Source organism: Salmo salar, chromosome ssa09 (assembly GCF_905237065.1).
Source record: "Salmo salar chromosome ssa09, Ssal_v3.1, whole genome shotgun sequence".
NCBI classification, from domain to species: Eukaryota; Metazoa; Chordata; class Actinopteri; order Salmoniformes; family Salmonidae; genus Salmo; species Salmo salar.
Window position 1 is genome coordinate 128169674 of NC_059450.1, and position 25744 is coordinate 128195417.

Genomic DNA, 25744 nt, shown 5'->3' on the forward strand with positions numbered 1-25744 from the left:
TGTCAAGCCGGCATCCTTTTTGCTGGTTGACAAAAGCTGTTATTTAAAATGATTATATGCTAAAAATTGTGTGAGGACCTTAGTAAGTTTACGAACGGCCCGAACGGAAAAACTGTGCTGCGGCCATAGGGGAGTTTCTCTCATCTTTTAATGTAGTGTTATTTACCAAACACTTCTGTCGGTCGGGGGTCAGGACGGCCCCAGTCTGGATGTGCCATTCAGCCAGATGTCAGGGTTTGGGCTTTTCAGCAGCAAGCATGTTTTCAGAATTAGTGCTGAGCGTCAGTCACTGGGCGAAGTAGCCAAACCCTCCCTGTTTGTATCCCTCTCTCCGTGTCAGCCAGCACACAGCCAGAAGAGTAAAAGGGGCAGTACAGAGGCAGAGGGGCCAGGCAGAGCCAGAATCGGTGGCAGAAGGAGAGAGAGGTGAAGGCAGCAGAGGAGTAGGCAGTGTTCCTTTAAAAACATGGGGAAGGTGGTCTCTATCAAAGCCCAGCCGAAGACAGACTTCCTTATTTCATTTCCTGGCGAGGAAATATCGAGTTATGTTTTCGCTGTTCTGGAAGAGGGGAAAGAGGGAGGTCACGGCAGCCTTGGCAGGGTATGGAGAGAAGAGCGCAGAGCAGTCGCCTGTGGTTCTCTCTCTTACCTTTGCTCCCTCTCCACCAGCCAGGGCCATTCCCCACTCCTCCGGCTTCCCAAGGGGCCAGATATCTTCTTAATCTCCCCTCTCCTTGCTTTCCTCCCTCTCTATGCATGTATTTGGGGGGGGGGGGCTTGTGGTGCTGTTATTACCCAGCTTTCAAATGCCTTAAGATTTGTACCTCGTAACATCAATGTGAGGCAGTACAACCAAGGGCCCGAGCCTGTCCTCCCGCTTCCTTTCCACACATTTTAAATGGGAAAATGTCATAAAGATTGACACCCTGGTGAAAGAGACAGGACATTCCATTAGCACATAGAAGTTTCACATCTCTTCTCCTCCCTGCTCATCTCCTCTCTTCTTTTACCTGCCCCTCTCCGCTCCTCTCTCCTCCTCTGCTCATCTCCCCTGCTCCTCTCCCCTGCTCCTCCCTGCACCTTGCCATGCAGCCAGATTGGCTTACTCAACTCTCTAAAATGAGAGTTACTAACGCACTACCTTATCTCAGCTCTTGCAGACCTGATTATTTCTAGTGAAAGATCAAAACAACTACTTGACCTGTTGTTTCCTTGTTAAATCAGGCATTTGAGGAAGGATGGATGGGAAAGGGATCTCATGTTAAGGCTTCATCTGAAATGACACAGTCAATCCCTATATAGGGCACTACTAAATTGTGTGTCATTGCAGACGTAGTCCGAGTATGCAAGTCACGTTGACTTGTTGTGCAATCTGGTGCCACTGTGGGTCTGTCTGTGACCAATCAGTGAGAGGGAGGCCAGAGAAATACAACGACTAGACCAGACATGAATCTATCATCATACATATACTAACTTCTGAGAAGCCTCGAAAACAGGCGAGCCCAATAAAATAAAACTATGCCTTGTTGCCAACTGACGCACATCACACCTACCAGTGGTCATGGTTACCAGCAGCCATGGTTAGCACATGTGGAAACTGGATTACAAGTGTGTGTGGCGTAGTTCAACTTTGACCCATCCAGAGAAAGGCTATTTATTTGGCTTGAGAGCTAATGGACTGTAACACTATTTGATGTCATCAGGAACAGAAACCTTCTTTCAATATTGGAAAGCCCTGGGCTTGCACATAGAATTACATATATAATCACATTTTCGGATCTGTATGGGCTTGTAGTGTAAAAAGCACCGCTCGGGGCCTCCCGAGTAGTGCAGCGATCTAAGGCACTGCATCGCAGCGCTAGAGGCGTCACAACAGACCCGGGTTCGAACACAGGCTGTATCACAATTAGCCCAGCATCGTCCGGGTTAGGGGAGGGTTTGGCCGGGGGGGCTTTACTTGGCTCATCGCGCTCTAGCGACTACTTGTGGCGGGCTGGGATCCTGCAGGCTGACGAGGTCGTCAGTTGAACGGTGTTTCCTCCGACACATTGGTGCAGCTGGCTTCCGGGTTAAGCAGGTGGGTGTTGAGAAGCGCGGTTTGGCGGGTCATGTTTCAGAGGACGCATGACTCGATCTTTGCCTCCTGAGCCCGTTGGGGAGTTGCAGCGATGAGACAAGATCGAAATTGGGGAGCAAAATGTGGTAAAATACAAAGTGTAATTATATATATATATATATATATATATATATATATGTGTACACATACACAGTGAGGGAAAAAAGTATTTGATCCCCTGCTGATTTTGTACGTTTGCCCACTGACAAGGAAATGATCAGTCTATAATTTTATCCAGAAAAACGGATGTCAAAAATGTTATAAATTGATTTGCATTTTAATGAGGGAAATAAGTATTTGACCCCCTCTCAATCAGAAAGATTTCTGGCTCCCAGGTGTCTTTTATACAGGTAACGAGCTGAGATTAGGAGCACACTCTTAAAGGGAGTGCTCCTAATCTCAGCTTGTTACCTGTATAAAAGACACCTGTCCACAGAAGCAATCAATCAATCAGATTCCAAACTCTCCACCATGGCCAAGACCAAAGAGCTCTCCAAGGATGTCAGGGACAAGATTGAAGACCGACACAAAGCTGGAATGGGCTACAAGACCATCGCCAAGCAGCTTGGTGAGAAGGTGACAACAGTTGGTGCGATTATTCGCAAATGGAAGAAACACAAAAGAACTGTCAATCTCCCTCGGCCTGGGGCTCCATGCAAGATCTCACCTCGTGGAGTTGCAATGATCATGAGAACGGTGAGGAACCAGCCCAGAACTACACGGGAGGATCTTGACAATGATCTCAAGGCAGCTGGGACCATAGTCACCAAGAAAACAATTGGTAACACACTACGCCGTGAAGGACTGAAATCCTGCAGCACCCACAAGGTCCCCCTGCTCAAGAAAGCACATATACATGCCCGTCTGAAGTTTGCCAATGAACATCTGAATGATTCAGAGGACAACTGGGTGAAAGTGTTGTGGTCAGATGAGACCAAAATGGAGCTCTTTGGCATCAACTCAACTCGCCGTGTTGGAGGAGGAGGAATGCTGCCTATGACCCCAAGAACACCATCCCCACCGTCAAACATGGAAGTGGAAACATTATGCTTTGGCGGTGTTTTTCTGCTACTTCACCGCATCAAAGGGACGATGGACGGGGCCATGTACCGTCAAATCTTGGGTGAGAACCTCCTTCCCTCAGCCAGGGCATTGAAAATAGGTCGTGGATGGGTATTCCAGCATGACAATGACCCAAAACACACGGCCAAGGCAACAAAGGAATGGCTCAAGAAGAAGCACATTAAGGTTCTGGAGTGGCCTAGCCAGTCTCCAGACCTTAATCCCATAGGAAATCTGTGGAGGGAGCTGACGGTTCGAGTTGCCAAATGTCAGCCTCGAAACCTTAATGACTTGGAGATCTGCAAAGAGGAGTGGGACACAAAATCCCTCCTGAGATGTGTGCAAACCTGGTGGCCAACTACAAGAAACGTCTGACCTCTGATTGCCAACAAGGGTTTTGCCAAAAAGTACTAAGTCATGTTTTGCAGAGGGGTCAAATACTTATTTCCCTCATTAAAATGCAAATCAATTTATAACATTTTTGACATGTGTTTTTCTGGATTTTTTTTTTGTCATTCTGTCTCTCACTGTTAAACCTACCATTAAAATTATAGACTGATAATTTCTTTGTCAGTGGGCAAATATACAAAATCAGCAGGGGATCAAATACACTTACAGTGAGGGAAAAAAGTATGTAAACTTCCGACTTCAACTGTATATATACACACACACATTTTTGTGGATTCAGTCAAGTCAGTCGCAGATATCAGACACCACCCTCCAAACTGCATCTCCCAGCATCCTGTTGACACAGGAAGCGATGTGATAAGGGATGTGTACTGTACTCACCCCAAGGACCCAGTGCTCTTGCACACCCCCAGGAGAGGCCTCTTGTCCGCAAAACCATCAATCATCAGTGGACCTAGAAGGAAGAGGAGAAGAGAGAAGGATGAGGGACTAACCGAGAGCAGTGACAACAACTGACCAACAGAAAGAGGAACATTCATCATTAGGAGGCCCTATGCATGCGAGACAGGCCTGTTGTGTAGTGCCAGAGACACTCACTCCACTTAACCAACACTACCGCAGCAGGATGCGTGTTGATTACATTACAACAGCAGCTCTGTAATCAAATTATACCCTCAAAAAACTCTTCAGAGGAAATGGAGACAAAATATAAAATAGAACAAGAAAAGAAAGAGAGACCCTCTCATTCCTGTCAACTTGGGAGGACTCATCCCCGCCAACCACAAAATAATGCCCAGGTTCACATGAAGACCTATGGGGATCAAATATATTAACATACCAGCATGGAGGACATTAAGAGGAGAGGAGGGAGACAGAGGACCAGAAATAGCACTCTGCGCAACATGTTGAACTCAAACCATCTTTCCCCTCGGTATGGAGGAGAGGACCGAGAGAGGGAAAAAGAAAGAACGCCTTCAAAGCTGAGGAGGGTTTTGTCTCCCTCTGTGTTTAATTGTTTTGGTTTTGGAGGGGAAATTACAGTATGGTAAAAGCCAAGTGGGCATATTTAGTTTCAGTCAAAAATGGCACCCTATTCCCTACATTGAGCACTACTTTTGACCAGGTCCCATAGGGCTCTGGCCAAAGTAGTGCACTATGTAGGGAATAGGGTTCCATTTGGGACACAAATTTAGGGAGGAGGAGAAAACATGTTGCATTAAGTCTACAGATCGCATATTTCTCCTAATTGTCACATTCTTAAAGATGGTGTTGGAGGGAGGGAGTAGAGGGATGCGGTGTGTGTGCGTGTAGTGGGGGTCCAGATTGAACAAGATGTTAGGCCTGTGGAGGGGAGTCATTTAGCCCTGACAGTAATCACTGAGTTCCTGTGGTGTGACCGTGCCGTGTGGGAGAGCGAACATGCCCTCCTCAAACCCCTAACACTCCCAAACACAGCCTTTCTTCTGCACTCATATTTCTGTCATCAAACATCCCAACGGGTCACCATATTGAGCTGTAGGCAAATATGATTACCCCGAAAGACCAAAGGGTTTCATCTGAACAACGCATTTAGGAAAATAAACAGTTTCTGTAAATACAGTCAGGGGAAAAAGATCTAAGATCTCATTACTAGTGTTGACTACGCTTTGATTATGAGTGGACTGTCATTTCAGAGATATAGTTTAGCTCATTCCACATACAAATTCGACAATTGTATGTTTGAGCGTTGACTGTGTGCGCATCTACATTTGCCCATTCGACATTCGTATGTTTGAGTGTTGAGTGCTTTATAGAAAAAGGCAAGTCTGAAATCAACATGTTTGCTGTTATAAATTATAGAATTTCCAGAGCTGTTTCAGTAATTAGGGCTTTAATATGGGGGCTGGGCCTCCGGGTCATAGGAGTTCAGGTCCAGCACTTTGGACCAAAAAACACACAATACTATTACTGACATCCATTCTACTGTTCAAGAGATCAACAAAGGTCTCATACATATTAGGATCACTTGTCATCAATGCTCATCTATTGTATTGTGAATCACTTTGGTAGGCGTATGTATGGCCTATACCAGAGGACGGAAGAAAAGAGCATAGGTTACAAACTCTGGGATGCTGGACAGATAAACGGATCGCTCTCTTCGGAAAACCGCAACTTCCGCCTCTATTCCGGGAAGGGGCCTTTTGCCTTATTTGAACCGACACCTATTTTCAGGACTTTCCAAACCCGCCCACCCAGGATCCCGACTAAAACAATTGGTCTTTTAACAGCTCACCACAGAGCAACACTGTTTGCGCCGGCTGGGTATAACAGATTGCAATCAGTGTCTCTCTCGCTCTCTCTCCCCGCTAGTACAATTCATTTTTATTTAGCGGTCAGAGAATCACTCCCCTCATGTGTTGGGTATCTGCTGCTTCTTATTACTGTTGGTGGCTTTCATCCCCGTCCAGAGCCCTTTCAATGCTGTCATTGTGCATTGTTGAAATCTGCCAAAGGACCGGAACACAGAGCAAGAACAAAAAGCTGATTTTCTCACCAGAACGCCACATGCTAGAGTTCTGTGCTTTTCACTTCATTTCTGAATTATACCTGCAGTGACAGAAAATTCTAACTTCATGCCTGGAGAATAACTAATTGGCGGAACGAGGGAAATCCAATTGTGTACCGTCTTTAGAGGATGTGAATGCTTACGCTTTTATATTAGATAAAACTGTGTCTGTCTGTGAGAGCGGTCCATAGGCAACCTAGAGGTGATATTTCCCCTCTGCTTTCCTTTTGAAGTCTCTGATTGAACATGATTAGATCAAAACCTTGGACATGTTTTTCACTGGCCTGCTTCTCTTCCATACCTAACCTTTAGAAATGCTATTACCCCTGTAATACAATGCGGCCAATGAGTTACTTGTGCGAGAAATGGGGGGGGGCTCTGGCACTTCATTCTGAGCCAGCTGAGGCCAACAGTAATCATCCTTACAGGACTGCCTTTAATATTAGGATAGGAACAGGAAGAGAGGGGCTCCTGACTATTAACAAACCGGGAAGTCTTTAATTAATGCATGGTATATCACAGCAAACACACACCACAAACAGCATCAATTGTGATACACTTAACTTCGTTTCAAGAGCGGTCCTTGAGCGCTGGCGAGAACAGATTTGAGTTTAAGTGATTACATTTTTTACGGAGGAGGAGAGATTCATGGCCGTGTTGAAACCCACGTCAGAGGGTAAAACAAGACCAGTGTGCTTCAAAACGCATCAATTCAACTGCAGAGCGTTTTTCTTCCACTTTGCAGATTGGGTGGACAAATATTGACTAAAGTGGATAGACAGAAGGTTCATGTGGCATGACAAGCTGAAAACAGCTGAGCTGTTCTACTGATTTCTACAACGACAGCATCTTGGGGACTTGAGTCTCTGGGAACAACGTCGCTTACAATGTGCATCACATTCAAAGACAGTCCGATGTGAACCCGTAGAACGACATAAAAACAAAATGTTTGGGTACACCAAAAAGATGGCAGAGGTAAGCAGGTAGATACTCACTGATATGGGGCGCTGGCAGGATGTGGGCAGCTCTCACAGGTCCGTGGCGCACAGAGAAAAGCTCCTGGGCCTCTCCACCCAGCTACAACAGAGAGGGGGAAAAAAGGATAAAGCAAGTTCAACAACAATGTAAAAACAAGTAACAACAATGTAACAAGTGAAAAGCTTTGAGACTATTTTACAGTGGCTGGTCAGCTTTTTCTCTCCGTCCTGCTGATATAAATGCATACAATGAACGCTCAGTCTAAAACCATTCATTTACTCTGATTGCTTTTAAATAAAGGAAAATACATTTAAGGAATGTATATATATATTTTTAAAGGCTTTAGTTGGTGTGTAAAAGACGACACTGTTGTTTTACTGTGGTTGCGGTGTTGTTTCGTCAAAGACACTTGGACAAGCGAACACCAGCTGAACAGAGGGAATAGAGCTAGGCAGGGGGGAAAGCCCGCCTACACAATGTTAGGGGAAACACTTGATAAGAAATGGTTAACAGTTGGCCATAGTCAGCAGGGCTGGAGTTGTTCTTTGTGATGATACTAAACTCCATGTGCTCGGTGGGATGACCACTAGTTAAGAGAGTTAGTGTCTTTATTAAGAGGTCACTCCGATAATCAATACGGCGATACTTCCAATTAAGCCTCAGTGTCCTGAGGAGCCACGTCAGCTCCACATAACTACAGTACTGATAGAATTATCAACGCTACACAACCACAAACTTATAGCTCCGGTTTGGATGGAGGCTAAAGGGCTAAGAAGTCGGCAGCAGGGCAAAGTCAAAAGACAATGTGGGGGCCCCTGACCAGAACAAAGAGAGATTTGTTCACACTGTAAGCAAAATAATCTATTCCAACTGCGTGGAAATGGGCTTGTCGAGGAGGGAGGGAGACCTAGAGGGGGGAGGGGGTGGTTGAAGTGCCCACCAAACCGCACATTAAAAGCCACCAAGAAAGGACCCCAAAGCCTTGCGATGCAAACAAGCTGCCTACTCTTTCTGTGACCGAGCCAACAGGACAGAACGGGCTGCGCTGTCGCCTGGCTGGCAACACCAGTTAGTCAGCTCAGCTGATGGCTTTCAAAAGAGCTATGATGACTGACGTCAAAAATACTTTTAAAATGCTTTGAACAGAACTGAGCTCAAACATAGCACAACATATAGTAACTGAAGAATAATAGGTTAGAAGATGGATACTGCTCAGGAAATAGTGTTGACACACTGACATTTTGAACATGTCCGCCACATCTGCTGTGTAGGTCTATATCCCGTCATTCTGGGAAGCTACAGTATCTATAGCTGGAGGACAACAATATATGAGGTTATTGTAGGTTGCTTCCCATCTTTACTTATGTGTCAGATGCAAGGAGAACTGTTAATAGAAATAAATCTGGTAGCTGTGTCCCTGCTCTTTGCCACAGAGATGCAAGGTTATCCCCTGCATTAGGCCCCAGAGAGGCTTGGATAGTCAGGTCAGAACACTTGCGTGGTTTGTGGTGGCTCTGACGTGTGTAATGGTGCATTGTTTTAAGCGCTAAACCCCACTTTTTTCCCCCCGATAAATTACAGTGAAATGTGCATTATCACAATACTGTTGCTCTAATCCGCGTGTCTTAAGTAGATAAGCACATCCGTGGATGAACGCTCTTTTCGCAATTAGTAGCCTCTTTTCGAAGTGGTGAATCGGGCCATTGTTTTTATTAAAAGTGCAGCTCGGCCCAGTGACAGTGGACAGATTACACTAGAGCACAGAGAGAGGGAATAACTGGGACTACTGTGGGAGGATGGGTGGGATTCCTATGGCAAATGGAGAATAATGGAATTTGCCAGATTGTGTGTGACGGAGGGGGTTTGGATAATGATAATACGGCGGGCATTGTGCATTATCCCACAGCTCATCCTTGCCTTACAGGGCTCTGTGTGACATGACAGCCAGGCAGGCATCAACATCTATCTCTGTTCTCTGCCATTACATTAGCCGCCTGCCTACACAGCAATACGCCAAATTGCTTCTTCTTGGTTTTTTTTATTGTTTTTCATTTGTTGGTCTGGGTGGGATGTTTTTAAACGGAAACTAGTGTGTTGTACACTGTTCTAATCTGTAACACCCCTCAGTTGTGACTCACAATATCTGGGCCATATTCACAAGTGAACATAGACAGGACAAACTGCATGACATATTGGTGGTGGATGAATATGATCAATAAATGATGAATACTTTCAAACAAAAATAAAGTGGTTTTGGGGATCCTAAAATAACTGCAATTGATTTAAATGTTAGTTTCCATCATGAGGGACAGACGACAAGCAAAATGGGACACACACAAAGAGTAACGTCTGGTACTAAGGACACAAGCAGGGGCTGTTTTCACTGTTAAGCTACAAAGCAGACTGCAGACCAGCGGTGATAACTTTTCACCCTTTTGGAAACAGATGCAGCTCATAGCCAGGCAGCCGGTAGAGACAGGGGAAAATATCAGTGTATCTGGGACTGTACTCAGGCTAGTTTTAATAATAACAGCACCCACACAGACAGCTCTCTTCAAAGCTGGTCATTTCCCCCAACACCTCCTCAGTCCAACAACTTGCCCACACTAGTCTGGGACTTATCTGTCTGGGGCCTGGCAGGCGACACCTTTTCAGTCAAAGATCCCTCGCTATCTAAAAGGACAGTAATACACTTACACAGGGACGGTTGATATGCACATACACACTCCCTCTGTCAGCCTGTCTGATGAAGGTGTGTGTGTGTGTGTGTGTCTATGCAGTCAGTGCCATTACAGAGGGTGTTGGCTTAGCGACAGTCACAAACACTTCACAGCCACTCACGGTTTGAGACCGAGGTGTTTTCATCACTTAATATGAACCCAGTGAAAAAAACATATACCGGAAACATGCCAAAACCACAAAAAAACTACAAGAGGGGAAGATAAAGAGGAAGAACACCTTAACAGTGTATCGCCCAGTTGGGGTCAATTCCCATCTTTGGTGAACTGGTTTTGAAAAGGAATTATACCCAACTCAAGATGGTAATAGAATATAAACTCAGCAAAAAAAGAAATGTCCCTTTTTCAAGACCCTGTCTTTCAAAGATAATTTGTAAAAATCCAAATAACTTCCCAGATCTTCATTGTAAAGGGTTTAAACACTGTTTCCCATGCTTATTCAATGAACCACAAAAAATTTATGAACATGCACCTGTGGAACAGTCGTTAAGACACTAACAGCTTACAGACGGTAGGCAATTAAGGTCACAGTTATGAAAACTTAGGACACTAAAGAGGCCTTTCTACTGACTCTGAAAAACACGAAAAGAACGATGCCCAGGGTCCCTGCTCATCTGCGTGAACATGCCTTAGGCATGCTACAAGGAGGCATGAGGACTGCAGATGTGGCCAGTGCAATAAATTGCAATGTCCGTACTGTGAGACGCCTAAGACAGCGATACAGGGAGACAGGACGGACAGCTGATCGTTCTCGCAGTGGCAGACCACGTGTAACAACACCTGCACAGGATCGGTACATCCGAACATCACACCTGCGGGACAGGTACAGGATGGCAACAACAACTGCCCGAGTTACACCAGGAACTGAGAGAGGCTGGACTGAGGGCTTGTAGGCCTGTTGTAAGGCAGGTCCTCACCAGACATCACCGGCAACAACGTTGCCTATGGGCACAAACCCACCGTCGCTGGACCAGACAGGACTGGCAAAAAGTGCTCTTCACTGACGAGTCACGGTTTTGTCTCACCAGGGGTGATGGTTGGATTCGCGTTTATCATCGAAGGAATGAGCGTTACACCGAGGCCTGTACTCTGGAACGGGATCAAGCTGGAGGTGAAGGGTCCGTCATGGTCTGGGGCGGTGTGTCACAGCATCATCGGACTGAGCTTGTTGTCATTGCAGGCAATCTCAATGCTGTGCGGTACAGGGAAGACATCCTCCTCCCTTGTGTGGTACCCTTCCTGCAGGCTCATCCTGACATGACCCTCCAGCATGACAATTCCACCAGCCATACTGCTCGTTCTGTGCGTGATTTCCTGCAAGACAGGAATGTCAGTGTTCTGCCATGCAGCGAAAAGCCCGGATCTCAATCCCATTGATCACATCTGGGACCTGTTGGATCGGAGAGTGAGGGCTAGGACCATTCCCCCCAGAAATGTCCGGGAACTTGCAGGTGCCTTGGTGGAAGAGTGGGGTAACATCTCACAGCAAGAACTGGCAAATCTGGTGCAGTCCATGAGGAGGAGATGCACTGCAGTACTTAATGCAGCTGGTTGCCACACCAGATACTGACTGTTACTTTTGATTTTGACCCTCCCTTTGTTCAGGGACACATTATTCCATTTCTGTTAGTCACATGGAACTTCTTCAGTTTATGTCTCAGTTGTTGAATGTTGTTATGTCCATACAAATATTTATACATCTAAGTTTAATGAAAATAAACGCAGTTGACAGTGAGAGGACGTTTCTTTTTTTGCTCAGTTTATGTAGTGCAGCAGCACATCTGCAGCTGGCTGGCTATGGCCCTTCGCCTCATTTATTCTGGATGGTACCATGTAGGCAGGCTAGCGTAGCACATCGGTAGCTAGCTGCCTATAGTCTCTCTCCTCAATTCTCAGAAGAGGTGCGTTAACAACAGACACGTTATTCATAGCCACATCACACCGGTGTGTGTATGTGTGTGTGTGTGTGTATGTCAGACAGCCTCCTGTGTTAGTGTGTGGAGGGAAAGAGTGAGTCGTTTCCCTTGTGGCCTGTGGATGTTTAGAAAGGACTGATTAAGGACTTAGTCTGTTCAGAGCTCATAGGATGTACAGTTGAAGTCGGAAGTTTACATACACTTAGGTTGGAGTCATTAAAACTCATTTTTCAACCACTCCACAAATTTCTTGTTAACAAACTATAGTTTTGGCAAGTCGGTTAGGATATCTACTTTGTGCATGACAAGTAATTTTTCCAACAATAGTTTACAGACAGATTATTTCACTTATCATTCACTGTATCACAATTCCAGTGGGTCAGAAGTTTACATACACTAAGTTGACTGTGCCTTTAAACATCTGGAAAATTCCAAAAAATGATGCCATGGCTTTAGAAGCTTCTGATAGGCTAATTGACATAATTTGAGTCAATTGGAGGTGTACCTGTGGATGGATTTCAAGCCCTACCTTAAAACTCAGTGCCTCTTTGCTTGACATCATGGGAAAAATCAAAAGAAATCATCCAAGACCTCAGAAAAAAAGTTTGGAAATTTCTCCCAAGGATGAACCAAACGCCTGAAGGTACCACGCTCATCTGTACAAACAATAGTACACATGTATAAACACCATGGGACCACGTAGCCGTCATACCACTCAGGAAGGAGACGCATTCTGTCTCCTAGAGATGAACGCACTTTGGTTGCGAAAAGTGCAAATCAATCCCAGAACAACAGCAAAGGACCTTGTGAAGATTCTGGAGGAAACAGGTACAAAAGTATCTATATCCACAGTAAAACTGGTCCTATATCGACATAACCTGAAAGGCTGCTCAGCAAGGAAGAAGCCACTGCTCCAAAACCGCCATAAAAAAAGCCAGACTACGGTTTGCAACTGCACATGGGGACAAAGATCGTACTTTTTGGAGAAATGTCCTCTGGTCTGATGAAACAAAAATAGAACTGTTTGGCCATAAGGACCATCGTTATGTTTGGAGGAAAAAGGGGGAGGCTTGCAAGCCGAAGAACACCATCCCAACCGTGTAGCACGGGGGTGGCAGCATCATGTTGTGGGGATGCTTTGCTGCAGGACAGACTGGTGCACTTCACAAAATAGATGGCTTCATGAGGGAGGAAATGTATGTGGATATATTGAAGCAACATCTTAAGACATCAGTCAGGAAGTTAAAGCTTGGTCACAAATGGGTCTTCCAAATGGACAATGACCCCAAGCATACTTCCAAAGTTGTGGCAAAATGTCTGAAGGACAACAAAGTCAAGGTATTGGAATGGCCATCACAAATCCCTGACCTCAATCATTAAGAACATTTGTTGGCAGAACTGAAAAAGGCTGTGCGAGCAAGGAGGCCTACAAACCTGACTCAGTTACACCAGCTCTGTCAGGAGGAATGGGACAAAATTCACCCAACTTATTGTGGGAAGCTTGTGGAAGGCTACCCAAAATGTTAGACCCAAGTTAAACAATTTAAAGGCAATGCTACCAAATACTAATTGAGTGTATGTAAACTTCTGACCCACTGGGAATGTGATGAAAGAAATAAAAGCTGAAATAAATCACTCTCTCTACTATTATTCTGACAATTCACATTCTTAAAATAAAGTGTTGATCCTTACTGATCTAAGAAAGGGAATTTTTACTAGGATTAAATGTCAGGAATTGTGAAAAACTAAGTTTGTATATGTATTTGGCTAAGGTGTATGTAAACTTCCGACTTAAACTGTATTAGTCTATTATAATATGGAAACATAATTAGATATTGTACATAATATTAGCATCAACATTGTCACGAGAATTTTCATCCCAATGTTATTAACTCAAAACTCACTATATCCTTTGACCAATTCCCCAGGGGTTGTAAGGTCCCGGTTAATAGAAGAATTCGACAAAGTCCCAGAAGTCTGCAAAAGGTTAGTTCTTTATTCAGAGAGCTCTGAATATCATACAATGTACACAGCCTTTTATACCTAACATTTGGTCATACCATATGTCATACTCCTTACAAATGCCCCTCTTCTTTAACACTGTCAATGCTTTTTTACAAGTCTTCTCCATCACATACATTGCTTATCATATCCTGCCCCATGTTACATAATCTACTGCAAACCCAATGGTTTCTCCCCTCCCTGGGTGGGGAGACCTCTTTCCTGTTATTAGTTTCACAGTGGTCATAAATTGTCTGCTGTCTGTTAACAGTTCCCCTTTTCCTTGAATGTCTTACTTAGTGCATGTACACTTCTGACCCACTGGGAATGTGATGAAAGAAATAAAAGCTGAAATAAATCACTCTCTCTACTATTATTCTGATATTTCACATTCTTAAAATAAAATGTTGATCCTAACTGACCTAAGACAGGGAATTTTTACTACTATTAAAATGTCAGGAATTGTGAAAAACTGAGTTTAAATGTATTTGGCTAAGGTGTATGTAAACTTCTGACTTCAACTGTATGTTAAGTTTGCATGTTTCTGTGACAGCTTGCACGTGAAACCTGCTAGTCCTAAATGGAGGCCGTTGCAGAGTTGCGGGTTATTTGTGAAGTTATAGAGCTGACAAATTCCTCTAATGATTTTCCAAGAGAATTTCTCAATATTCCTGGAATCAGATTTACTGTGGTTGAAAAAAATGGTTGTTTCAAAACAGATCTTTCAAATAGCCAATACATTTCCTCCTTGTTGGGCTTTCATATTAACTCTAAAGAATACAAATCTGGGTGAAAAAAAAATTCAAAAAAAAATTACAAAAAAATAATAAAATTTAATTGAAAAAAAACAAAAAACAAAAAAGAAAAAAATTGCAGGAAAAAGTTTAATGCCATTTACACTATTACGTTTCTCAATAACTGGTTTCTTACTTTACTTCAATCCATATTCATCCTCATAAATATTTGACCCCGGGATGATACAGGTCACATCAAAACAAACCACCTTATAAGAATATCAAATGTCCTCCATCTTGTTGGCTAAGTCTACCTCCTCAGTGACAGGCGAGGAGGAGAGGAGGAAATGAGTGGCCCGTCTCTCACCTCCATGATTTTCCTCACCTTGGAGGCCTGTGCATGTCTCTATTAAGGAAGTCTGCTCCGTGTGGGTGCACAATAGTGATGTGGGGGGGTGATAGTTACATATTTGGCTATTATTTCTTACAATATATCGTATCGTTTTGACAATATCGCAATATTATTTTTGTGCTAGTTGGCTGTACCTGCACCAAAACTCAAGTATTTAATTTCATAGCCTGTTCTCCATCTTCTTTTTAAAATAGAGAGCAACTTTTTCAACACTTTTATTTCCATGACGATCAAAACTTGTTGTTTTCTCATGGCTCTCTCTTGTCCCTTTGCAGCAGACATATGGTGAGCAATATGTTTGGAACATCGAATTGCAATAAAAATCACAATACATATCGTAGCGGCACCTAAGTATCGTGATAATATTGTATCCTGAGGTTCCTGGCAATTCCCAGCCCTAGTGCACAAAAGGAGCTATGTGTCCTGTAATTGTGGGACCTGGAGAGAGTAGTGTCCTGTGTGAAGCACCCACCCTGCTCATCAAATGTAAACAGCTCTACACTTCAAATGAAATATTTCAACACCCACAACACAAAGACCTGCATTTCATATTTCAACATCCACAACACAGATCCTAGAAAGACCATTGGTGCAGAAGTTGTCAGGACTTGGAATTGACTGGAGCGTTTTAAGAAGAGAATAGCTGTAACACCCTGGTAAATCCTGACATCTAGTGGGGGACAAGTAGTACTGGAAGTGAGATACGATAACATCTCTGTGGTCTGTTGTCGTTGTATGAACATCTTTCTATTGACTTCAACACCAGTTGGTTGTGTTACAGGTGGTCTTTGTTACAGGTGGTCTTTATGTTACAGGTGGTCTTTACTCACGGATATGCTCCAGATTTGCATCCCGTCGGCGTAACCAATCATGAGGCAGAGAGGAGGGTCACTGCTGCCACTGTGCATCTCCAGGAACTCTGGGGAGCGGGACGTATCTGATGGACACACAGGAAAACACACAGGGATGTTATACATTTCTATACGAATAAAAAACATGAGCTGGAGCACACCCAGAAAAATGTGTTTGTGTGGAGGTGCTGACTAATGGCAAATAAACTATTAAAACTACCAAAATAATAAAAATATCTCATCACCTGTTCAAAAGCCTACGTAGTACTAACGAAAAGACAATTAAAACAACGCATAGCTGAGCACCACAGCTCAATCAGGTGTAAGAGCACTGACTATCCAGTAGCAGCTCACTTTGTTGAAGCTAACCATCCCATCTCCTCCCTCAAATACACAGGCATGTTGCTCTACCATGGAGATGAGGTAACACTGAGATCCAACTACTACAAAGGGAGGCTTACTGGATATCCTATCTTAAAACATTGACCCCTAGTGGTCTCAATACTGAGTTTGATCTCAAGCACTTCATATGAACAAGTCTTATAATTGTATATATTCTTTCTACAGCTTATTAGCATACACCTAATATGTTCCCCCTGTTGATGCTTATTATGCATTAAGGTTGAACCAAAAGATTACATGGAACAAATATGAAATGAAATACCAAACAATTAAACATGTGAAATTGAATAAAACAATAATGTATGCTGATGCTAATATTATGTACAATATTCAATTATGTTTCTATATGATAACAATAGCCTAATATATTTCATATGTCATAAACTATTGTTTTTTAACAGTTTTACTAATTAATTCGAATTAACTTAATAATTATGACACACCCCTCACTATTGTCTTTGGTAGCACTAATTGCACTGTTTGTCTACATAACCTGGTTCAAGTATTCATGACATTACCCTGAAGGCACATGATGCGGAAACTTTGGTAAATACCCAATAAATTACTGGGAGTTTATATATGGAGTGTGCGACTCTTTATTTTTGATAGTTTATACGTCTATTCAGTCAACTCTGTAGACTGATTAAAATGTATTTTTATTTGAATTGACTATCAAAATTGAGCTGCCTGACAGTGATATTTACAATATGTTCAAATCAGTGAAGAAAGGAGGGGGGAGGGGGTCTAATCCAAACCAGGGCATTTCTGTAGCGGGCTGCATCCCAGACATCACAACTGTTCTATGTGCCTGTGTCGTGTATGTATCACTCCCCACAAACATACAATGAGAATACAAAACACTAGGAACACCTTAACATTGAGTTGCACAACCCCCCCAGCACCTACAACCATAACCCTTTTGTCTTTCCCATTCACCCTCTGAATGGCACACACACAATCCATGTCTCAATTGTTCCAAGGCTTAAAAATCCTTATTTTAACCTGTCTCCTCCCGTTCATCTACACTGATTAAAGTGGATTTAACAAGTGACATCAATAAGGGATCATAGCTTTCACCTGGATTCACCTGGTCACTCTGTCATGGAAAGAGCAGGTGTTCTTAATGTTTTGTATATTCTGTGTATAATCAGTTTATAAAATACATTTTACTGCTATGTTTGTTGCTGCTATCTAAAATGATGAATCCTGGTCCAAAGAAACATGTTCAAGTTCAACAATATTTTTGAATGAACTGTTTCACATTGTAGAACAATGGTTGGGGTTTAAGTGTTCCAGTGCATTCTTTTAAATAATATTCAACTCTAGCTACTTTCAATGCGTGTCAACTCTAGCCGCTTTTAATGCATTTAAATGATTCCTTCCTTATGGAACCATTTGCTTTACATTGACCATAGCGTAAATAACATTAAAATGGTAGAATGTTTAATAAACACAGCCAATGATGCTGTGTCTAATCAACACATCTGCTGTCAGATTGAGGGAGAGATCTGGTGTGTGCGCACACACACACGTGCCGTTGAGATACATCAGACCTGTCACTCAAAGTCCTTACAAGAAATGAACCATCAAATGGTTGACAAACAATGCCTGCCAAAGGAACTATTAATGTGTCATATTTAAACTGTTTTCTTCCCAGGCATTCTAAGAGGCCACTTATCAGCATATTTGAGTACACTCCAAATATACATACATACATACATACATACATATAGTTGAACCTAATCTGTAGATTTAAAATACCAGATAATAATGAGGCAAGTTATCACTTGTTATCAAAATGTGTGCCCCCACCTCAAGGGTGAACAAAAGACAGTCGAGGGGGGAAGCTTTGAAACTGTTCTTAGACTTACCATTGAGGTCAGCTTTCTCAAATCTGACCCAAACTATTTTCTCTTTTTCATCAGTTGGGGGTGCACCTGTGTATGCCTTGAATAGACAAAATTAAATGAGATGAAATTATTACTGCAGTCTATTCATGTCATAGAATTAAATATAGGAACTTCAATAGGATCTCTGTGGATAATGTGTGATTTAGTTAATAATATAGTTATTACGCCCTATAAAATACCATTGACAGCCTGAGTAAACTAGTCAATCTGGTTAATGGTAACATGTAAATGTAATATACATTGATGTTACTGGAGAAAAGACAACAATCAATTGAAACAGTCTTACCTGAGGGACCACATCTTGGAGGAAGGTCACAACACTCTCCATATATGACTGCTCACTGTAATAACATAAGAGCATTACCTTGCTGAATGTGTACAGTACCAGTCAAAAGTCTGGACACACTGACTGAACTTGAAGAAACTTTCAAAGTTCTTGAAACGTTCCGCATTGACTGACCTCCATGTCTTAAAGTCATGATGGACTGTCATGTCTCTTTGCTTATTTGAGCTGTTCTTGCCATAATATAGACTTGGTCTTTCACCAAATAAGGATAGCTTCTGTATACCACCCCTACCTTGTCACAACACAAGTGATTGGCTCAAACACATTAAGGAAGAAATAAATTCCACAAATTAACAAGGCGCACCTGTTAAATGAAATGCATTCCAGGTGACTACCTCATGAAGCTGGTTGAGAGAATGCCAAGAGTGTGCAAAGCTGTCATCAAGGCAAAGGGTGGCTACTTTGAAGAATCTCAAATACATTTAGATTTGTTACTACATGATTCCATGTGTTATTTCATAGTTTTGAATCTTCACTATTATTTTACAATGTAGAATATAGTATAAATAAAGAAAACCCCTTGAATGAGTAGGTGTGTTCAACTGGTACTGTATACATACCTATAAGTATAATGTTTAAAATGATTGCCATGAAGGTAGTGTATGCATAGGTATAAGTATTGTCTTTGCACTTAATTCAGTCAAATTGGTTGTAGATAACACTCTGTAACGCAATCTCTACCTCAGAAAAGTGGTAAGGAAATATATTGAACCAGATCATATCGATCCATAGCACTGAAGCATGTCTGAAACCGATGGTTAATAACAACCATCATGTGATGTTAGGTAATGTCATGTCTTTGCAAGGGGAAACTTGTATTGGTTGGCAGCCCAGACCCCTCCGGTGGAATAGATGAAAACCTATTATTTTTGTTTGTGTTTGTGTTTGTGTTTGTGTTGTGTGTGTGTGTGTGTGTGTGTGTGTGTGTGTGTGTGTGTGTGTGTGTGTGTGTGTGTGTGTGTGTGTGTGCTTACGTGGCAGCTTGTGCTCGCACCACAACCCCTCCAGCACAGCGGCTTGGTCTGCGCGGGGAGTCTGATGCCATTTTGTCTCCAAGTCTTTATCCTACAGAGGAAAGAACATGACCATAAAACCCTGCTATTAACTGATTGTAATTTAGGTCTCTATTTCCATAAAGGCCGAGACCAGTAGACAATCCATATAGGGCATAGAATGGACACAAAAGGTCTAAAACAGATTCCTACCACTTTTGGTTGTACTAATAGAACATTTTGCACTGCAAAAATGTAGGCCTTCCGGTAACCCTGACAGGCAACACAGTAAACCCCGTCCCCGCCCAAACAAACCTGCCTGATATAACCAAGATTAGGGACAAATCACACTCCTATGAGTTCTAAACACATTACATTCAATAACTAGGATGTAGGTCTGTTTTTATTTTCAATACGTTTCCTGTATCACATACCAATATGAGATATTACCTTTGCTAAATAAAAGTATCTAAAGGTTGTCATTAAAGCAACAAAGAGTAAGAATGTTGTTCATTGACTACAGCTCAGAATTCAACACCATAATGCCCTCCAGGAACATCACTAAGGTAAGGACCCTGAGACTGAACACCTCCTTCTGCAACTGAATCCTGGACGGGCCGCCCCAGGTGGTGAAAGTAGACAACACATCTGCCACGCTGACCTTCGACACTGGGGCCCCTCAGGGGTGCGTGCTTAGTCCCCTCCTGTACTCCCTGTTTACCCACGGCCGCGTGGCCAAGCACGACTCAAACATCAAGTATGCAGATGACACGACGGTGGTAGGCCTGATCACCGATGACAATGAGACAGCCTATAGGGAGGAGGTCAGAGACCTGGAAGTGTGGTGCCAAGACAACAACCTCTCTCTTAACATAAGCATGACAAAGGAGCTGATCGTGGACTACATTCACATCAACAACGCTATAGTGGAGCGGGTCAAGAGCTTCAAGTTCCTCTGTGTCCACATCACTGATGATGGTCCACACAACAACACAGTCATGAAGAGGTCTCGACAACGCCTCTTCCCCCTCAGGTGGCTGAAAAGATAAGGTATCACCCCTCAGATCTTCAAAAATGTCTACAGCTGCACCTTTGAGAGAATCTTGACTGGCTGCATTACTGCTTAGTATGGCAACCGCTTGGCATCTGACCAGAAGACGCTACAGAGGGTAGTGCGTACGGCACAGTAAATCACTGGGGCAGAGTTCCCTGCCATCCAGGACCTATATACCACGTGGTGTCAGAGGTAGGCCCTAAAAATTGTCCAGCTACCCAAGTCATAGACTGTTCTCTCTGCTACTGCACGGTAAGCGGTACCAATGCACCAACTCTGGAACTTTGTTATGAGACTACAATGATCTCCCTTTTGTGTCTAATTTGAAACTGTGCCATGCAAAAGTGACTGTCTTCTAGGTAATGTGTTAGTATTGCTAGTTACTGTTAATTGTAAATGTAGTGGCTAACTGTTCTCTTTCCTTGTGTAGTGTTGTTAGCCAGCTGTCAGTCTGTGAAAGCACTTGTTAACCAGTAGGAGAGTGGGGTAAGTTGAATTTTTTACATTCAGCATCACTCCGTCAAGGGAAATATAGTATTGTTTCTAACAAAGATATCTAGGCTACATATATTTCAGGATGTTGTGTATCCCTGGAAATAATCTGAAATCAAGTAAACGTTACAGTTTTGCCCCAAAAAAGTGGTCTCCTGGCACAACTTACCTTGGGTATGGGATAAGTTGAGCTGCAGGACAGTATACGTTATGCCGCCTAAAAATATCTGTAAATTAATTAAATATTACCATTACCTTTTTAAAACCATGTCCATCTTTATTTCCCAAACACAATTCAACACACCCGCTTTTTGTCTTAATTTTAACCCCGTTTCATGCTAGGTTTAGGACCTCATATTGAAGCTTATAGGAGACCCCAACTGATGTATAGAAATGATCTACTTTGGTTTTGATACAAGTATTACGAAAGGGTCCCGTGTGGCTCAGTTGGTAGAGCATGGTGTTTGCAACGCCAGGGTTGTGGGTTCGATTCCCACGGGGGACCAGTAAGAAAAGAAAAAAAAAGGGAAAAAAATGTATGCAATGTATGCATTCACTACTGTAAGTCGCTCTGGATAAGAGCGTCTGCTAAAATGACTAAAATGTAAAATGTAATGAAACATCTAACAATAAATGAATTTGACTTGGTGAAAATCTTTGTTATTTTACTTGCTGAGCACCATTCCATGTGTTGTTTTCCTTCACAGACTCCATGAAATGATGACCTCTAAACTAAATACTTGGTCAAATGACACCTTTTGTGTATGGTTTCATAGAAGGGTGGCTCAACTTACTTCTTGAGCTCAATTTACGCCACTCTCCCCTAGTAACGTTAGCTAACTTAGAGCCCTCTTGCGGTTTGGTTTTATGTTTGTAGCTAATAAGTTTCCCGACAAATGGTTATAGGAACTTGGGTTAAATTAACGAACTAATAATGAACAGGTAACGTTGCACGAACTACTGTTAGCCTTGCTATTTGCCAAGGATTGCGACATTTGCTATCTAACGTTATCTAGTTAAAGTTGGTTCCTCCAGCTAGGTGGCCAGCCTCAAATCACCAACCGAAGACGACTTAGTCAGCTAACAAGCAAGCTAAATACCTGCTGATATGAATAGTTTGAGGGGTAAAATGCCAACATTGTTTGATAAATGTAGCTATAGTAGCTTGCTAGCTGTGTCAAGAACAAGAGTCAGAGTCCTGTGTCTGAGACAGCAGGTAGCTAACCACCACCAGACAACATAAATTGTCAAACACCAGAAGCTACATCTATTTATTAAATATCATTCGCTTAACAAATAAATGTATATGGTATTCAATACGTACCTAGTGTGTTGTTTTCTAGCTAACGTTACCTTCTTTAGTTCAACGGAGCTCCTTAGCAAATGCAACAAAACAGTGGGAAAACTGTAGAGGTGTTGAAGAGACCAATGGCAGCATTCCTGTGCATTCATCAAGCCAATCAGGGTATAAGAGAGGCGGTGTTGTAGGTCCTCGACCAATCAGAGTGAACAATAATACTGTTTCTTGTGGTCTGTAAGCGTGGTCGCAATATTGGGGATAGCTCAGTGAGATCTGACCTTCCCCCTGAGCCCACTCAGACACTCTTGACACCCATTCCAAATGGGAAATACAAATATGGCGCATGCGCCAAGTGCAACAGCACTACAAAAACATCCTTCTTCAGACACCCACATACGGGTCGAAAAGTCCCTGTGAGGGGTATCATCTCATGCAAGACAACGGGAGTTATATATCTCATCACCTGTTCGTGTGGGAAAGCCTACGTAGTACTAACGAAAAGACAATTAAAACAACACATAGCTGAACACCGCAGCTCAATCAGGTGTAAGAGCACTGACTATCCAGTAGCAGCTCACTTTGTTGAAGCTAACCATCCCATCTCCTCCCTTAAATACACAGGCATTGAGCATGTTACTCTACCAAGGAGATGAGCTAAGTGGAGACCCGCTTACTACAGAGGGAGGCCTATTGGACAACATCTCTAAAACCATTGACCCCTAGTGGTCTGAATATGAACTTTAATCTCAGGCCCTTATGACTTTTTTTTATGAACAAGTCTTATAAATTAATATATTCTTAAAGAAATTGGAAACAATTACATATATGTGAAATTAATTTAATGATGTATGTTTGTAATGGAAATTATATGATTAAAGGTTTGACTAAATGATTTCACCCTGAAAATGTATAACCGAGTGATTATAAGATGAATGTACTAATGTGTGTGTGTGTAGGAAAGGTTTAAGCTTAATGATTTAGCAATGTAAGTAAGACATTCAAGGAAAAGGGGAACTGTTAACAGACAGCAGACAATTTATGACCACTGTGAAACTAATAACAGGAAAGAGGTCTCCCCACCCAGGGAGGGGAGAAACCTTTAGGCTTGCAGTAGATTATGTAACATGGGGCAGGATATGATAAGCAATGTATGTGATGGAGAAGACTTGTAAAAAAGCATTGACAGTGTTAAAGAAGAGAAGAGGCATTTGTAAGGAGTATGACATATGGTATGACCAAATGTTAGGTATAAAAGGCTGTGTACATTGTATGATATTCAGAGCTCTCTGAATAAAGAACTAACCTTTTGCAGACTTCTGGGACTTTGTCGAATTCTTCTATTAACCGGGGCCTTACAACCCCTGGGGAATTGGTAAAAGCATATAGTGAGTTTTGAGTTAATAACATTGGGATGAAAATTCTCGTGACAATGTTGATGCTAATATTATGTACAATATCTAATTATGTTTCCATATTATAATAGACTAATACAGTTTAAGTCGGAAGTTTACATACACCTAAGCCAAATACATATACAAACTTAGTTTTTCACAATTCCTGACATTTAATCCTGTAAAAATTCCCTTTCTTAGATCAGTAAGGATCAACACTTTATTTTAAGAATGTGAATTGTCAGAATAATAGTAGAGAGAATGATTTATTTCAGCTTTTATTTCTTTCATCACATTCCCAGTGGGTCAGAAGTTTACATACACTCAATTAGTATTTGGTAGCATTGCCTTTAAATTGTTTAACTTGGGTCTAACATTTTGGGTAGCCTTCCACAAGCTTCCCACAATAAGTTGGGTGAATTTTGTCCCATTCCTCCTGACAGAGCTGGTGTAACTGAGTCAGGTTTGTAGGCCTCCTTGCTCGCACAGCCTTTTTCAGTTCTGCCAACAAATGTTCTTAATGATTGAGGTCAGGGATTTGTGATGGCCATTCCAATACCTTGACTTTGTTGTCCTTAAGCCATTTTGACACAACTTTGGAAGTATGCTTTGGGTCAATGTCCATTTGGAAGACCCATTTGCAACCAAGCTTCAACTTCCTGACTGATGTCTTGAGATGTTGCTTCAATATATCCACATAATTTTCCTCCCTCGTGATGCCATCTATTTTGTGAAGTGCACCAGTCCCTCCGGCAGCAAAGCACCCCCACAACATGATGCTGCCACCCTCATGCTTCACGGTTGGGATGGTGTTCTTCGGCTTGCAAGCCTCCCCCTTTTTCCTCCAAACATAACGATGGTCATTATGGCCAAACAGTTCTATTTTTGTTTCATCAGACCAGAGGACATTACTCCAAAAAGTACCATCTTTGTCCCCATGTGCAGTTGCAAACTGTAGTATTGCTTTTTTATGGTGGTTTTGGAGTAGTGGCTTCTTCCTTACTGAGCGGCCTTTCAGGTTATGTCGATATAGGACTCGTTTTACTGTGGATATAGATACTTTTGTACCTGTTTCCTCCAGAATCTTCACAAGGTCCTTTGCTGTTGTTCTGGGATTGATTTGCACTTTTCGCACCAAAGTATGTTCATCTCTAGGAGACAGAACCCATCTCCTTCCTGAGCGGTGTGACGGCTGTGTGGTCCCATGGTGTTTATACTTGCGTACTATTGTTTGTACAGATGAACGTGGTACCTTCAGGCATTTGAAAATTGCTCCCAAGGATGAACCAGACTTGTGGAGGTCTACAATTTTTTTTCTGAGGTCTTGGCTGATTTCTTTTGATTTTCCCATGATGTCAAGCAAAGAGGCACAGAGTTTGAAGGTAGGGCTTGAAATACATCCACAGGTACACCTCCAATTGGCTCAAATGATGTCAATTAGCCTATCAGAAGCTTCTAAAGCTGTTTAAAGGCACAGTCAACTTAGTGTATGTAAACTTCTGACCCACTGGAATTGTGATACAGTTAATTATAAGTGAAATAATCTGCCTGTAAACAATTGTTAGAAAAATGACTTGTGTCATGCACAAAGTAGATGTCCTAACCGACTTTCCAAAACTATAGTTCGTTAACAAGAAATTTGTGGAGTGGTTGAAAAACAAGTTTGAATGACTCCGACATAAGTGAATGACTCCGACATAAGTGTATGTAAACTTCCGACTGCAACTGTATATTCCATGTGCTGTAAACTATTGTCTTTTAACAGTTTCACTCAATTCATTCTAATCAACCTAATAATTACGACACACCCCTCACTATTGTCATTGGTTGATCTAATTGCACTGTTTGTCTGTACAACCTGTTTCAAGCATTCATGACATTACCCTGAAGGCATAGTGTTGGTGTTTTACACAATAAATTACTGGAAGTTTATGTATATATAGAGAGAGAAACAGTGTGCGACTCTCTTTATTTATTTATTTAGCTGACTGTAATGTTGTGTCCCATGGTATAGCCTACAATTAGTATACATGGGCTATTTTAAGGGATTTCTACACTGGCAATTTTAGAGGCTTAATCTGTGTCTGGGAAACCGG

At 42.3% G+C, this 25744-nt stretch overlaps 1 protein-coding gene across 7 annotated transcripts in view; it reads right to left on the bottom strand.

Annotated features, from left to right (window-relative positions):
• Positions 1 to 22546, bottom strand: part of LOC106612862 (BCAS3 microtubule associated cell migration factor) — a 343035-nt gene extending 320489 nt beyond the window's left edge. Inside the window, exons 1-8 of one of the 7 annotated variants that reach the window (XM_045724535.1) lie at positions 22311 to 22546; positions 21127 to 21184; positions 19394 to 19484; positions 18360 to 18414; positions 18035 to 18110; positions 15741 to 15847; positions 7127 to 7208; positions 3968 to 4040 (exon numbers count right to left, since the gene is read on the bottom strand). In XM_045724535.1, the coding sequence (XP_045580491.1) occupies positions 3968 to 4040; positions 7127 to 7208; positions 15741 to 15847; positions 18035 to 18110; positions 18360 to 18414; positions 19394 to 19464 (464 nt within the window). In that variant the 5' untranslated portion in view covers positions 19465 to 19484; positions 21127 to 21184; positions 22311 to 22546. Of the gene's footprint in view, positions 1 to 3967; positions 4041 to 7126; positions 7209 to 15740; positions 15848 to 18034; positions 18111 to 18359; positions 18415 to 19393; positions 19485 to 21126; positions 21185 to 22281 lie in introns of all 7 variants that reach the window. The other 6 variants (XM_045724533.1, XM_045724534.1, XM_045724532.1 and 3 more) reach the window with 6 other exon arrangements.
• Between the last annotated feature and the right edge of the window lie 3198 nt (positions 22547 to 25744).